Below are 15,382 nucleotides of genomic sequence, written 5' to 3' on the forward strand. Positions count from 1 at the left end.
GGCAGAGTTTATCGCTCTCTACATGGTCTAATTGCAATCTCAGAATAGCTGGGTTATTCAGCTACTTTCCAAAATCATCATCTCATGTATGGCAAATCAAGAAACCAGGCTACAAGTAAACCGATATGAAATAAAATATACCCCAAGAGGGGACTTCAACATTCAATTGTCCAATAATGTCCACTAATATCATGTTGATGTAGGTCTTCACGTGGCTGCTAGTAGCTCAATGATACACATCTTAATTGTGGGTTGTTAAGGAATGACAGATGAGAGGGATGTTGATTAATTGTGACTATCGTCCAGGGGTCTCGTGGCTCTCTGCCCAGTGCAGTGCGCCATTGCATTTGTATTCCACCAACGCTTGTCCACTTTTACAAAGTGGCATAAGTCGGTTTCAGGAGTGGGTACTTGCTTTGAAATGTATAGCATACTTGCTATTGTTCGTGTATTCTATCCTCCTCGAGGCGCATTATTGACGCAAGAGCAACAGCGAGTGGTAATGAAACCAATTTGAACACGCGTTTGCAAGTTTGCATCAAAAACCCGAACCCGTAGGAGAGGTGCAGTGGGTGAATTTGAGTCATGTCATAAAAACTTTGAGGAGCATCCCACCTTGAAAGAGAGAGAGAGAGATCGCAAGAGAGCGAGCACATCCAGCCCAGCGCATGGGTAGCCTAATTTCTAATTCCAAACTGGTGTTGACTATTTCACGAATGCTCTGACATTATAGGTTTATATAGCCTATACATTTTGTGTTCGAATGATTTCAATCTAGGCCTACATATTCTGAATATCGATCAATTCCAAAGGGACGAATCATCTGTGCCGTCGCTGCCCTGCCCCTCTAAACACACCTCTAACAAATAATCCGATTATTACCTATTACTGCTCATCATTCTGCGCCTCAAAACACCCTGGATCACGCGCACTCTGAGCTGTAGCTACGAACGTTCTCTCTCTCTTTCGCCTGTGAAAGAGAGAAAACGTGAGGCGAAAGCTAGAGAACGTGTGTAGCTACAGCTCAGAGTGCGCGCATATTATGTACACACACTCTCACACACACACTGTTAAATAGTTGTCCCTCCAATGTTCTGTCGAAGCATGCAACAACCACAAATCTGTTGAAGCATACATTGATGTTAGATAAAGTAGCCGATGCAACACCTCATCCTAATTGCTAATGTTGTCGTTTTTAAACATTCCTTCTAAGTGGAATAAAACATCGATATTAACGGAAAATAAGCAAGTAAAGTATTATCTATATTACGTTTGTTTCACACGTTTTAGAAAATCATGAACGGCGAGTGAGATCCATCCGTTTGCCTCTAACTAACTTGTAGGCTTCGCTTGCCCATTAAAACATTTTCTCTGGCAGGGAAATTGCTCTACCACCAACATCAGCAGCCACTGCTTCTTGATGTTGTGGTAAGAAATGCGCATGCGTCCCACACTGGAATTACTGCACTGGCCAGAATAAGTTGGATCTCGTCTGTCTTCACTGAAATCCAAAATCATATCAAAACTATGGCGGTGTTGAGAATAAGAAAAATGAGCTACTTTGGGGTTTGGACCTTTCCTGTAATAGTGGCGGTGGTCTGTGCGCAAAGGTAAGTGGTCAGTTTAGATGCTCTTCACTTTGTATGGCTGTGCTTTACACTGTACTGTAGAAAAACTGTAGAAAACACTTAAATAATGCCTTCAGAAGCCTGTAAATATAATAATGTATTCCTTCTCTTTCTCTAGTGTCAATGACCCTAGCAATATGTCAATCGTAAAAGAAACGGTGGATAGACTGTTGAAAGGATATGACATTCGCTTGAGGCCGGATTTCGGAGGTAATTGAAATGATTTAATACGAACTCTAATTGACGTTTCTATTGTCAGCCCTATAACACCCAGTTGTTGCTCTAATTGGGTGGATCGCGCAAATCCCTTCTCATTTTATAAAAGTTAAACGCACATAGCTTACCCACCAGTTGTCCAGGTAGCCTATAGATACATTTGGCCACCTCGTTCCACATGTGCTAAACGACGCGGATTAGGAACACTTTATAACACAATACCAGAAGGGTATTTTACATTGTAGGCTCAATCAATGATACACATTTTGACTGTAGTGTCATGAAACGTGATTATGAATTCCACAACCCGTTGTTATTTATGTCGGCGATTTGTGTCTTGCCTCGACTACCTTACGAACGCGGTCATCTCTCTATTCCGGTGTAAAAGCGGTCGACATAGATACACACTTTCAATTTCCTCGGGAGCACTTAGACGAAATAAACACCATGCAAGGTGTTTTGCGATGAACATCAAAGGCACCGTGCGCACCTGTTTTTTCAAATCCCCATATTGTTTCGTGTTATCTGGCTGACAACAAGTCAATGAATGATTGTTCGTGTGTTGATGGCACGCAGTTGCTATAATTCAAAGTGTTAACACACATTTGTGGTTTATGGTATTCATTTTATAAACCCCAAAAATAATGAAATGGTTAACATTACAGTCCGTTTTGTTGATTTGTTGCAGGTCCCCCTGTGGGAGTGGGGATGAATATAGACATAGCCAGCATAGACATGGTATCTGAAGTCAATATGGTAAGTACTCGATTATCACCCTCTCCTAATGATTTGTGGGCATTGCTCTGATATTCCACGCACTGTCTTTCCCGAAGGAAACCCCCCCAGCGCACTGCACAGAATAGGCTACCAGTCTAACCGATGCTATCAAAATATTTCGTCTTCTCACAGCTGTATTGGTCTGCTGGGCATTGTCAATACACCTACGGTGATTGCTTACATAATAGGGTAGGAACAATCCAAAAACCGTCAGAAGTCATCTCAATGGCAACAACCCATTTTACTATGACTATCGACGTTTTTAAATTCACACCTATAGGCCTAGCATGTTGTTGCTAATCCACCCATAACAGAGTTTCCCAACTGTGAATGTTTCCTAAGAACATGTTTCAGGTTGTAACCTGAATTTCAATTTATGTCAGCTGATTATGGAAGCTCCTGCCTTAAGGGATGAACACAAGGGCTTGGTTGACATGTCACATACCTGTGTTTGAGAAGAGTGAACAAGGTGGTTTGAGTCTTTGTAATGTGTTTACATGTAGTGGTAGCCTGGAAATACTCATGTTTCAAGGAATTTATGAAGCGCATACTGTCGGAGACAATTTTTGCTTCATGCAAGAGCATCCCCTAGTGCTATTTAGTCAGAACTGCACATCAATGTAAACGGTGACAGGTTTTCCAGGCTTTGACTGAGAGGAAAGGTCCCTCCACCGAACACTTGGGTATATCTCTACTAATCTCTGCTATTAGTGTGTTTTCAGTTGTGTTGTCATTTCTTAGATTTGACACGTGTTACGAGAAAACATATGCCTCCATTGTAGTACACCAATAAGGCCTTTTTCATATGACACTGAAGTTGATGATATTATTATTATTATAAATATAAATAATATTATTAATACATGTATTTAGATTACTGCTGAGGTCACGTACAATGACTGCGTTTGTGATGAAATAGCGGACACATACAAAGGTCTAGCTTTGCTCAGGTGCATTTCAACTCTACTGGTTCTTGAAATGATGTTTTCCAGTTGAAATGGGACTCATCATGATACGAAGTTAAGAGCACACCATTGGCTGTTTTTGGCACAAATACCCATAGCCTTTAGTTTAAACTGTTGTCATCATAGACGTCCCCCAGACCAAATGTAATTCCAGTTGGGTTTATTGTATAAAACAAGATGTATGATTTACACAATGTTGCTCGTGGAAGTTGCCCTTGTCATCCATATTAGCATGCATTTGCATGATGTCAGAGGAAGGCCAGAGAGAGTAAACACATAGATCACTGGTCTAGTGCCCTCCACATTTTGATTTGTCTGGCTCTGACTCCTGCATGCCTTCATCCAGATTAAACAGTGATTTTCACTGTGTAGCCAAAGCGAGTGGCCAACGTACCATGAACTGAAGGTTACGTCATGGTAGGCAGCTGCCTGTGGCAATGTGGACGACCCCTGTGTGATGACAAAAAGTTGGCCTTTGTTATGCGTCTGCATGTTTAATCTCCACCTGGGTTATTGTTTTAGATAATGATTTTACCTTTAATGCTTTCAACAAATATGCTCAGCGACTATTATCACGTTGCGCTAATCCACAAAGCCTGGCTGGAAGTAAAAATAGGAGAGGGACCATGCTCTCCCAAAAAGTTTTTTAAAATTTGTATGACATTTTTTTTAAATCAATACTTTGAGTCAAATGATTGTTATAATATTGTCAAAAATAGTACCGCCATATTTAACTGTATACATTTTCCCCTCTGTGGTGCCTCCTCTTTTATCTCAGCTCCTCTTAAAATCATAGCTGGGATACGGATGGTTTCTTCTTCTCTTTAGACCCAGGCCACATAGTTGGTTGAAAGCGTAAGCCTCACTGCTTCCCCAGAGACGCCCACATAGTGGACTGGAAGGAGGGGATGGGACAGTAGGGTTTCCTAATGGACCCCTTTTAACAAGAGGTTGAGTGAGGATGAAGTTTTTTTATGTCTACCGACAACCCATCCTCTCCCACCCTCCTCCACTGTACTCCAGCAGCACCATGTCTTTAGCAGCTCCTCTACCTGCCTCGGACAATGTTAACTCATTAGAGCCAGGGTTGGGAGCTCTGTGGTGGTGTGCTTGGTCTGTGGAACAAAAGCCCCAGGTGCCGTCTGTCCTCTGGTTTGAATTCGCCGTGGTTACTGAGTCACGTAACGTATGTTGATCCAGCGTGCCAGGTATATAATAGGCCTGTGTTTGAATGCACATTCCCCGAAAAGGTCTTCTGCGTCTGGGTGTTCTTCCATCCAGAGCCCTGGGAGGAGAGAAAAGGTTAGATGTAAGGCTGGGCGAAGTAAATCCTTGGCGTCAGGCCTGTTCTGGTGCGCGTGAAAGTGTCCTAACATTAACAACCTGCTATTTGGAGAGGCAGTGTCCGTTAGGTTGGAGGGAAGGTCATGCACCTAATATTGCTTGGGGTTCATATGATTCAGAGATAGACACACACAATAGAACACACATAATACAAATGAAATAGAGCAATTGCAACTCCATGCAGCTAGTTAATCTTTTTCCATGGTAGAATCTACTGCAGTGTTGCCCTACATTTAAACTTCTTTCTTTCTTTCTTTCTTTCTTTCTTTCTTTCTTTCTTTCTTTCTTTCTTTCTTTCTCTTTCTTTCTTTCTTTCTTTCTTTCTTTCTTTCTTTCTTTCTTTCTTTCTTTCTTTCTTTCTTTCTTTCTTTCTTTCTTTCTTTCTTTCTTTCTTTCTTTCTTTCTTTCTTTCTTTCTTTCTTTCTTTCTTTCTTTCTTTCTTTCTTTCTTTCTTTCTTTCTTTCTTTCTTTCTTTCTTTCTTTCTTTCTTTCTTTCTTTCTTTCTTTCTTTCTTTTCTTCCTAGTTGAGTAATATTACTGTTGAATGAGCCATTTTATTGTCAAAGAATATGCCAACAGAGTCCTCAGGGAAATAAATACTCTGTGTTGAGAATGAGACAAACTTCTCCTATTTCAAAAATCAGAAATACCATTATTGATGTAGACAAAGGTCAAGAGGAGCTTATTGATTGCTGGAGAAGGTGCTCAGAATGCAGAGCCCTCCATTTTGAAACTCAGCACAGTCGATTCATGGCAGCTGTGGAGATCAAGATATCACAGACATATCTGTAGAAAACTGTGAAGAACAGACTGTGCTGTATCAAAGGTTTACTATACTGTATGATTAAGCGATTGAGAGATACAACGTGCAGCAAAATGTACCCAAGGCATGTTTATGTTGGCATAGTTGGAGACATTTATTGCAAAAAGTTTAAAATATTGTAGTCTGAGTGTTCCTGAGATGGCACATGATGCTGAAAGGGGAGAGTGGTTTAAGGTGAACCAATGGGTTAATTGAGCCACTCGTTGTTTCTAAGCAACCATACACAACATTAATCATGTCACCAAGTATTTAGGAAGATGTGATCATTTCATGCAGTCTGAAGGAAGAAACCAAGTCAAATTAATATATTGTGTTACAGGTTCCATGATTCTGGTATCTAAACCAAAGTAGGTAATTTACAGATTGCTCTATACATCAGTTGGGTTCTTTATAAGTTACAATATAAGTGTCATAAGATTCGATCATGCAGGAGGGGTGAAGTCTGACGCAGGAGACTAAGGTACGTGGGAAACACGTTTTTAATTAATACAGTCCAAAGTGCCGAAAAAAGACAAGGCAGGGTACAAAACTCCAACAATAGGTAACAGTCCTAAAACGAGTCGGGACGCAGCCCAGCAGACCCTAATGCCTAATACGAAATGGCAGAGGAAAACAAATCCCCAACCTCCAATAAAATGACACGAAACAATCCCGCACAACCACAAACCAAAAACAGACAGACTAAATACCCCACTAATGAATAAACACAAAACAGGTGCTAACCTAAACAGACATTACCAAATGAAACAGAAAAGGAGATCGGTGGCAGCTAGTAGGCCGGCGATGACGACCGCCGAGCGCCGCCCGAACGGGGAGAGGCGCCACCTTCTGTGGACATTGTGACAATAAGGTCCTAAATCTAGCATGATAGTGCATCCTTGTAGCTGTGTGGGCTAATATAGTACAAATGTTTGTCTTAGGGTAAATTGAGCCATTGGCCATGAGGTAAAGTTGAGCCAATTGTTGAGCCAATAGCAAGTTGAGCAAATTGAGGTGTTTTCTTCCCAGGTGTAATGCAAGGCCTTATCGCTGGGATATGAGGTAACACCAGGGCCTGGCCTATTTTTAAAAAAAGTACAAATTGTTACAAAGCGTTTGTTAGGTGTTAAATGTGTTAAACTATGCTTAAAATGATTAAAAGAGAAAAAGAGATTGTGATTGTTTTGAAGTGTGTTTGGGAAATCAAGATAGACATGGTTTTAAAAAGGTAGTGGTAATATTTCATTCAGTACAGAAATTTGGAGGCGCCTCAACTTACCCTGTCCTAAGGCTCAATTTACCCCATACCCGGGGATAAGTTGTGCCAAGAGACCACTTTTTTTGGACAAGCTATGTATTCAAAACTGTAACTGATTATTTCCACAGATACACAACATCCTGAAGTACACTGAGTGTACAAAACATTAGGAATGCCTTCCTAATATTGAGTTACACCCCCTTTTGCTCTCAGAACAGCCTCAATTCATCGGGACATGGACGCGTTCCACAGGGATGCTGGCCCATGTTGATTCCAATGCTTCCCACAGTTGGGTCAAGTTGGATGAAGGTCCTTTGGATTGTGTATCATTCTTGATACAAACGGGAAACTGTTGAGTGTGAAAAACCCAGCTGCGTTGCAGTTCTTGACACACTCAATACAGTGTGCCTGGCACCTACTACCATACCCCGTTCAAAGGCACTTAAATCCATTCACAGTCTGAATGGCACACACACAATCCATGTCTCAATTGTCTCATGGCTTAAAAATGCTTCTTTAACCTGTCTCCTCCCCTTCATCTACACTGATTGAACTGGATTTAACAATTTACATAATAAGGGATCAGAGCTTTCACCTGGATTCACCTGGTCAGTCTTTGTCATGGAAAGAGCAGGTGTTCTTAATGTGTTTTACACTCAGTGTATATGTAGATATATTTCTTAGAAATAATACTACACTGCTCAAAAAAATAAAGGGAACACTTAAACAACACAATGTAACTCCAAGTCAATCACACTTCTGTGAAATCAAACTGTCCACTTAGGAAGCAACACTGATTGACAATAAATTTCACATGCTGTTGTGCAAATGGAATAGACAACAGGTGGAAATTATAGGCAATTAGCAAGACACCCCCCAATAAAGGAGTGGTTCTGCAGGTGGTGACCACAGACCACTTCTCAGTTCCTATGCTTCCTGGCTGATGTTTTGGTCACTTTTGAATGCTGCCTGTGCTTTCACTCTAGTGGTATTATGAGATGGAGTCTACAACCCACACAAGTGGCTCAGGTAGATGAAAGCAGGTTCACACTGAGAACATGTGACAGACGTGACAGAGTCTGGAGACGCCGTGGAGAACGTTCTGCTGCCTGCAACATCCTCCAGCATGACCGGTTTGGCGGTGGGTCAGTCATGGTGTGGGGTGGCATTTCTTTAGGGGGCCGCACAGCCCTCCATGTGCTCGCCAGAGGTATCCTGACTGCCATTAGGTACCGAGATGAGATCCTCAGACCCCTTGTGAGACCATATGCTGGTGCGGTTGGCCCTGGGTTCCTCCTAATGCAAGACAATGCTAGACCTCATGTGGCTGGAGTGTGTCAGCAGTTCCTACAAGAGGAAGGCATTGATGCTATGGACTGGCCCGCCCGTTCCCCAGACCTGAATCCAATTGAGCACATCTGGGACATCATGTCTCGCTCCATCCACCAACGCCACGTTGCACCACAGACTGTCCAGGAGTTGGCGGATGCTTTAGTCCAGGTCTGGGAGGAGATCCCTCAGGAGACCATCCGCCACCTCATCAGGAGCATGCCCAGGTGTTGTAGGGAGGTCATACAGGCACGTGGAGGCCACACACACTACTGAGCCTCATTTTTACATGTTTTAAGGACATTACATCAAAGTTGGATCAGCCTGTAGTGTGGTTTTCCACTTTAATTTTGAGTGTTACTCCAAATCCAGACCTCCATGGGTTGATAAATTGGATTTCCATTGATTATTTTTGTGTGATTTTGTTGTCAGCACATTCAACTATGTAAAGAAAAAAGTATTTAATAAGATTATTTCTTTCATTCAGATCTAGGATGTGTTGTTTAAGTGTTCCCTTTATTTTTTTGAGCAGTATATATTTCCCTTGGAGTGATGCTGAATATAAAAAATGGCTAAATTTACCCCAGTCTCCCCTAGGTTTCATGATGCTTGTATCTAAACCAAAGTAGATCGTTTTAAGATTCTTTTGTACATCAGTTATGTACAGTATAAGCTACAGTATGATGTCCTAACCCTAGTATGAAAGTGCATATTTCTAGCTCTGTGGGCTAATATAGTCAAAATGTTTGTGTTGGGGTTGAGCCAATGTTCACCATACCCCATACAAATAATGATTACGTTTTGTCAGTTTTATGTCTAATACGCATAGTATTTTTGCAATGTGTCATGCATATGAACTCAAGATAGTGCATTTTTATTGTTACAGAGCAGATAGCATCATGCCCCATGTATACACACTTAAAACAGGTTCTTGAGAGAGTAGCCAAGGAAGTGAGAGAAGGGAAGCAGTCCATTTGAGCAGCAGTAATGGATGAAGATATAGACTGAATGACACTGAAGAGGTACATTGACAAAGAAGAAAACAAACATGTACCTGTGTGAAAGAGAGGCGATGACAGAGTAGCAGAGAAACACAAGGTCTTATCTGATGACACGGAGTCTGAGCTTGCTAAACGTATCAAAAATCTCGCGGACCAGTGTCCTGGGCTTAGTAGCCTCAAATGCAGAGAACTTGCCTACTATTTGGCACATCGAGACAACATCCCTGTCCCAGACAACTGGTCATGAAATGGAAGGGTAAGTGATATTGAACAGAGCGATCTATATCTGAATGTAGGCATACATTTAAGATATACAATATACCACACTCCCATTCCATTTAACTTTGACCAGCACCATCAACCACTATCACAGGACTAGACAGTATTCGACGTATATCCATTTCTGGGGACATCGGGAGATGATGTGGAAACGGCCACTAGGGACAATAGTGAGCACTCTTGGTAATGCTAGAGCATTGTGGAAGGGGATGGTGGATGACTGTTAGCATCTGCCTCTCCTTCCAAAGGTTGCATGTTGTCTCTGGTTCCAACCATTCTGAGTTAATGCCTAACCTTTAAGAATTCAGAGTTAATATCCCCCTAAGGTTAGTTAGCATATATTAGCTAGCTGAGCGCAGTCATGTGTGTGAAATTTTCCCCTGAGAAATGACTGTTTGCGCTAAGTAATGGACAAAATGCAATATATGTTATCTCCCTAAGGGATGTAGAAGACATTTCAAACTAGATGCTGCTGTAAAGTGCTACATATGGCGGGGAAACCAGTCTTGTCATTTTAATGGATTTGAGATACAATGAAATAATAGATGCCATGCATGTTGATGCTGGATCATCCATCCTGGCTGGGCGAGTCTATGCTCTGGAAATGTGACACTCATGTGTAGAGTCTCACGAAGCCATCCTTTCAAATCCTGTCTCATTGACGTGACTAAGCAAGCAAATCCCGATCTTCACAGGCTAGTGTACAGCTAATTGTTTGTCAAGCAGTGTCTTTTAGAAATGAACAAGTAAGTGGAAGAGCAGTTTCACAGAAAGGCCAAATAGATTTGGCTTCTTTCCCCTTAATCTATTCGATTAACATTATTCATGTGATTCATGTGATTAGCAGGTAACCTTGCCTGAGACATGACATACATTTTTCACCTACGGCTGTTGAAAGTTGTAATAATACTAAGTAATCCTTTATACAGCAACATGCAAAAACCGAAACTGCCATGAATTACATTTCCTGGAAAAATGTTTTTTTTTTTTTAGTTGATGTATTTTTTTTTTTTTCATTAGTCAGGCTTTGACATGTGGCCTGTTACATGGCAAATTGTTTCATTTTCAGTTCAGTTGCCCTGTAATGGTCTCTTGGGTCCCTTTCACTCAAAAGCCTTTGACCTATTTAACCTGCCTGTTCCAACTGACATCCATGGGAACTAACTGCTCTGGGCCTATCAAGAAACAGAGTACAGACACAGACCCACTGGCTTTGTATACATTGCATATGCTCGGTTCATGCATCATTCAGGGACAAGTATATGCAGAGGGAATTCACAAGAGAGTGTCGGTAGATACCAGAGAGCAACAGCAACGCATACTGCATTCTACATAATTCATTATGTACGTCCCTGTAGAGTTTGGGATCAATTGTATATCCAGTCATACGCCTAATATTACATTTACTAAGAAAGTAGAATATCAATTAGATTGTTTATATGTATGCTAATAATGAGCTGACTATCAATGCAAATGTGAAGGACATCGGTTAATAGTGTTGATGATGGTGGTGGTGAGGATGGTTCCTTGACTTTTTGGGTGTGTGGCTAATGAACATGACTGGCATGGAGACAACAAACGTTTTAGATAATTTCTCGCTCTTACATCACTTACATCTCCAAGGTCTGTGGCTGCTCTAGGCACTGTTGTTTTCTAGTGTTGTTGTGATCAACAAACTACAGTGGTCTTGATGTCAATACTCTCTGGAGTGTGTATTCTCAGGAGCCTTGGTGAGGATAGAACAAGAATGGCCCACTGCCTCTGTGTATCACAGACATGGTTCTCAGGGGAACGTCTGTTCCGCATACTCTGTATTTGACTCAGAGAAAACTATTTTGCTGATTGTATCGAAAAGACACTAGACTCATACATTCCTAAACTTGTAGTTTAATTGAAAAGTGAAATTGAAACCAATTTGCTGACTTCCTCAGTATGTGGAACTCAGGGGAGAGTCAATTATGGGTCTCTTACGTAATGATCTCGGTGGTTATATTACCTCCACATATCGGTATATTACCTTTTATATGGTGAGGCTCTTGCATGTTCGGTATGACAATGTTGAAGATTATCAACTTTACCTAATTAATTCTAGTGAAGTGTATTATTGTATACACTGAGTGTACAAAACATTAGGAACACCTTAACATTGAGTTGCACCCCGTTTTGCCATCAGAACAGCCTCAATTCGTTGGGGCAGGGACTACAAGCTGTCAAAAGCCTTCCACAGGGATGCTGGCCCATGTTGACTCCAATGCTTTCCACAGTTGTGTCAAGTTGGCTGGATGTCCTTTGGGTGGTGGACCATTCTTGATACAAATGGGAAACTATAGTGTGAAAAACCCAGCAGCGTTGCAGTTCTTGACACACACCGGTGCTCCTGGCACCTACTACTGGCACCCACTACTGTACCATTCAAAGACATTTCAATATTTTGTCTTGCACATTCACCCTCTGAATGGCACACATACACAATCCATGTCTCAATTGTCTTAAGGCTTAAAAATCCTTCTTTAACCGGTCTCCTTCCCATCTACACTGATTGACATGGATTTAACAGGTGACATCAATAAGGGATCATAGCTTTCACCTGGATTCACTTGGTCAGTCTTATGTTATGGAAAGAGCAGGTGTTCCTAATGTTTGGTACACTGTATACTTTATGTGGCAGCTTAAGTGAGTGGGTGGGGAGTTCCTGTCTGTTATAACCCATAATGTTGCCATGTTGATTTTACCAGCGAAGAGACGTGTGGCGGGCCGTGTCACATGACCATCTCCTCCATTACACAAATGTCACAAGCTAAGGGGAGCTATGTCATGTTTAGTCAGCCAGTAATTGTCTTAACGGCTGCCTCTGAGCTCTGATATGCCCCTTTTTAATTTCAGCAACTTTGCAATAAAGCGATATACCTCTTCCATGTACATGCAGCACACCCCCTTTCATTATTAAAGTTCATGAAAAAAAATGCCGGCATGTTCCATTTAAAATGCAATTGCGGTTCAGATTGTAAATGTTAGTGTTTTTAATCATTTGCCTTAGTGGATTAATTACGTTGGTTGGAGATTCCAGCACACACAGGCTTTCAGCAAGCACTATTCTTAAATTCTGTTTGAAAGCAATGAGGTCATCCTGTGTTTCTATCTTGACCCTCACTCTCATCCTAAAACATTATTTTGTATTCAGCTTATAGAAAAAGGTATTGACAGTCTTTCTGGATACACAGACACATGTGGTTGTTGTGTTTTGTCCTTCTAGGACCATACAGTAACATCTAATTGCTTTTCCACTTTGTCGGCATCTTTTATTGATTGGCTGAATTTGGAAACACTGGGTTAATACAATTGTCATTCACATATGATGTCACACATGTCACATAAATCATCAAACATTCATCATTTTTTGGGGGACCCTTGGTGTATGTAAGTGGCCACGTTATTTCCACATACGTAAACAATGGCATTCTGCTTTTAATTAGACGGATCAAGAGGGATATTCCACAGTTAAACTGGAGCATACATATTAATGTCTCTAGCGCCAATGGCAGTAAGTTCACACTGCAGACTCAACAAGACTTTACCAACTTGACTTCTAATGGTTGGAGGCTCCCACTTGTCTGCTCTGCTCAAGAAAGGCCTGTCATGGCTCATTAGATGTGCAGGCTGTCATATCCACTGTACAGTACAGTCTGTGTGGCAGGAGTATCATTATACAGTGCAGCACCACGGGTCCACCTGCTTACAGTCATGTGACTTGTGACTGGTGTTGCACACACTGTCGGTAGTGGGTGCCACTCAAACTTTGGGTGTACCTCTTGTTGGTCTTACAATGCCTTGCAAAAGTATTCATCCCCCTTAGCGTTTTTCCTATTTTGTTGCATTATAACCTGCAATTTCAATGGATTTTTATTTAATCTAATGGACAAACAGAATAAAGTCCAAATTGGTGAAGTAAAAAAAAATTTAAAAAGGAAAAGTGTTGCGTGCATATGTATTCACGCCCTTTGCTATGAAGCCCCTAAATACGATCTGGTGCAACCAATTACCTTCAGAAGTCACATAATTAGTTAAATAAAGTCCACCAGTGTGCAATCTAAATGTCACATGATCTGTCACATGATCTCAGGATACAGTTGAAGTCAGAAGTTTACATACACCTTAGCCAAATACATTTAAACTCAGTTTTTCACAATTCCGGACATTTTATCCTAGTACAAATTCCCTGTTTTAGGTCAGTTAGGATCACCACTTTATTTTAAGAATGTGAAATGTCAGAATAATAGTAGAGAGAATTATTTAGCTTTTATTTCTTTCATCACATTCCCAGTGGGTCAGAAGTTTACATGCACTCAATTAGTATTTGGTAGCATTGCATTTAAATTGTTTAACTTGGGTCAAACGTTTCAGGTAGCCTTCCACAAGCTTCCCACAACGAGTTGGCTGAATTTTGGCCCATTCCTCCTGACAGAGCTGGTGTAACTGAGTAAGGTTTGTAGGCCTCCTTGCTCGCACACACCTTTTCAGTTCTGCCCACAAATGTTCTATAGGTTTGAGGTCGGGGCTTTGTGATGGCCACTCCAATACCTTGACTTTGTTGTCCTAAAGCCATTTTGCCACAACTTTGGAAGTATGCTTGGGGTCATTGTCCATTTGGAAGACCCATTTGCGACCAAGCTTTAACTTCCTGACTGATGTCTTGAGATGTTGCTTCAATATATCCACATAATTTCCCTTCCTCATGATGGCATCTATTTTGTGAAGTGCACCAGTCCCTCCTGCAGCAAAGCACCCCCACAACATGATGCTGCTACCCCCATGCTTCACGGTTGGGATGGTGTTCTTCGGCTTGCAAGCCTCCCCTTTTTTCCTCCAAACCTAACGATGGTCATTATGGCCAAACATTTCTATTTTTGTTTCATCAGACCAGAGGACATTTCTCCAAACAGTACAATCTTTGTCCCCATGTGGAGTTGCAAACCATAGTCTGGCTTTCTTTATGGCTGTTTTGGAGCAGTGGCTTCTTCCTTGCTGAGCGGCCTTTCAGGTTATGTCTATATAGGACTCGTTTTACTGTGGAGAAAGATACTTTTGTACCTGTTTCCTCCAGCATCTTCACAAGGTCCTTTACTTTGTTCTGGGATTGATTTGCACTTCTCGCACCAAAGTACGTTCATCTCTAGGAGACAGAACGCGTCTCCTTCCTGAACGGTATGACGGCTGCGTAGTCCTATGGTGTTTATACTTGCGAACTATTGTTTGTACAGATGATCATGGTACCTTCAGGCATTTGGAAATTGCTCCCAAGGATGAACCAGACTTGTGGAGGTCTACAATTTTCTTTTTTGGAGGTCTTGGCTGATTTCTTTGGATTTTCACATGATGTCAAGCAAAGAGTCACTGAGTTTGAAGGTAGGCCTTGAAATACATCCACAGGTACGCCTCCAATCGACTCAAATGATGTCAATTAGCCTATCAGAAGCCATGACATCATTTTCTGGAATTTTCCAAGCTGTTTAAAAGCACAGTCAACTTAGTGTATTTAAACTTCTGACCCACTGGAATTGTGATGCAGTGAATTATAAGTGAAATAATCTGTCTGTAAACAATTGTTGGAAAAATTACTTGTCGTGCACAAAGTAGATGTCCTAACCGACTTGCCACTACTATAGGTTGTTAACAAGAAATTTATAGAGTGGTTGAAAAACGAGTTCCAACCTAAGTGTAAACTTCCGACTTCAACTGTATGTTCTGAAAGGCCCCAGAGTCTGCAACACCACTAAGCAAGGGGC

The 15,382-nt window shown here is 41.4% G+C and overlaps 1 protein-coding gene across 1 annotated transcript in view; it reads left to right on the top strand.

Moving 5' to 3' along the window:
• The first annotated feature begins 1,460 nt into the window (after positions 1–1,460).
• LOC106567507 (gamma-aminobutyric acid receptor subunit beta-2) overlaps positions 1,461–15,382 on the top strand; it is a 95,654-nt gene continuing 81,732 nt past the window's right edge. Inside the window, exons 1-3 of the mRNA XM_014136818.2 lie at positions 1,461–1,610; positions 1,747–1,838; positions 2,533–2,600. Coding sequence (XP_013992293.1) covers positions 1,528–1,610; positions 1,747–1,838; positions 2,533–2,600 — 243 coding nt within the window. The 5' untranslated portion in view covers positions 1,461–1,527. The remainder of the gene's footprint in view (positions 1,611–1,746; positions 1,839–2,532; positions 2,601–15,382) is intronic.

Source organism: Salmo salar, chromosome ssa13 (genome assembly GCF_905237065.1).
Source record: "Salmo salar chromosome ssa13, Ssal_v3.1, whole genome shotgun sequence".
In the NCBI taxonomy this organism is placed as follows: domain Eukaryota; kingdom Metazoa; phylum Chordata; class Actinopteri; order Salmoniformes; family Salmonidae; genus Salmo; species Salmo salar.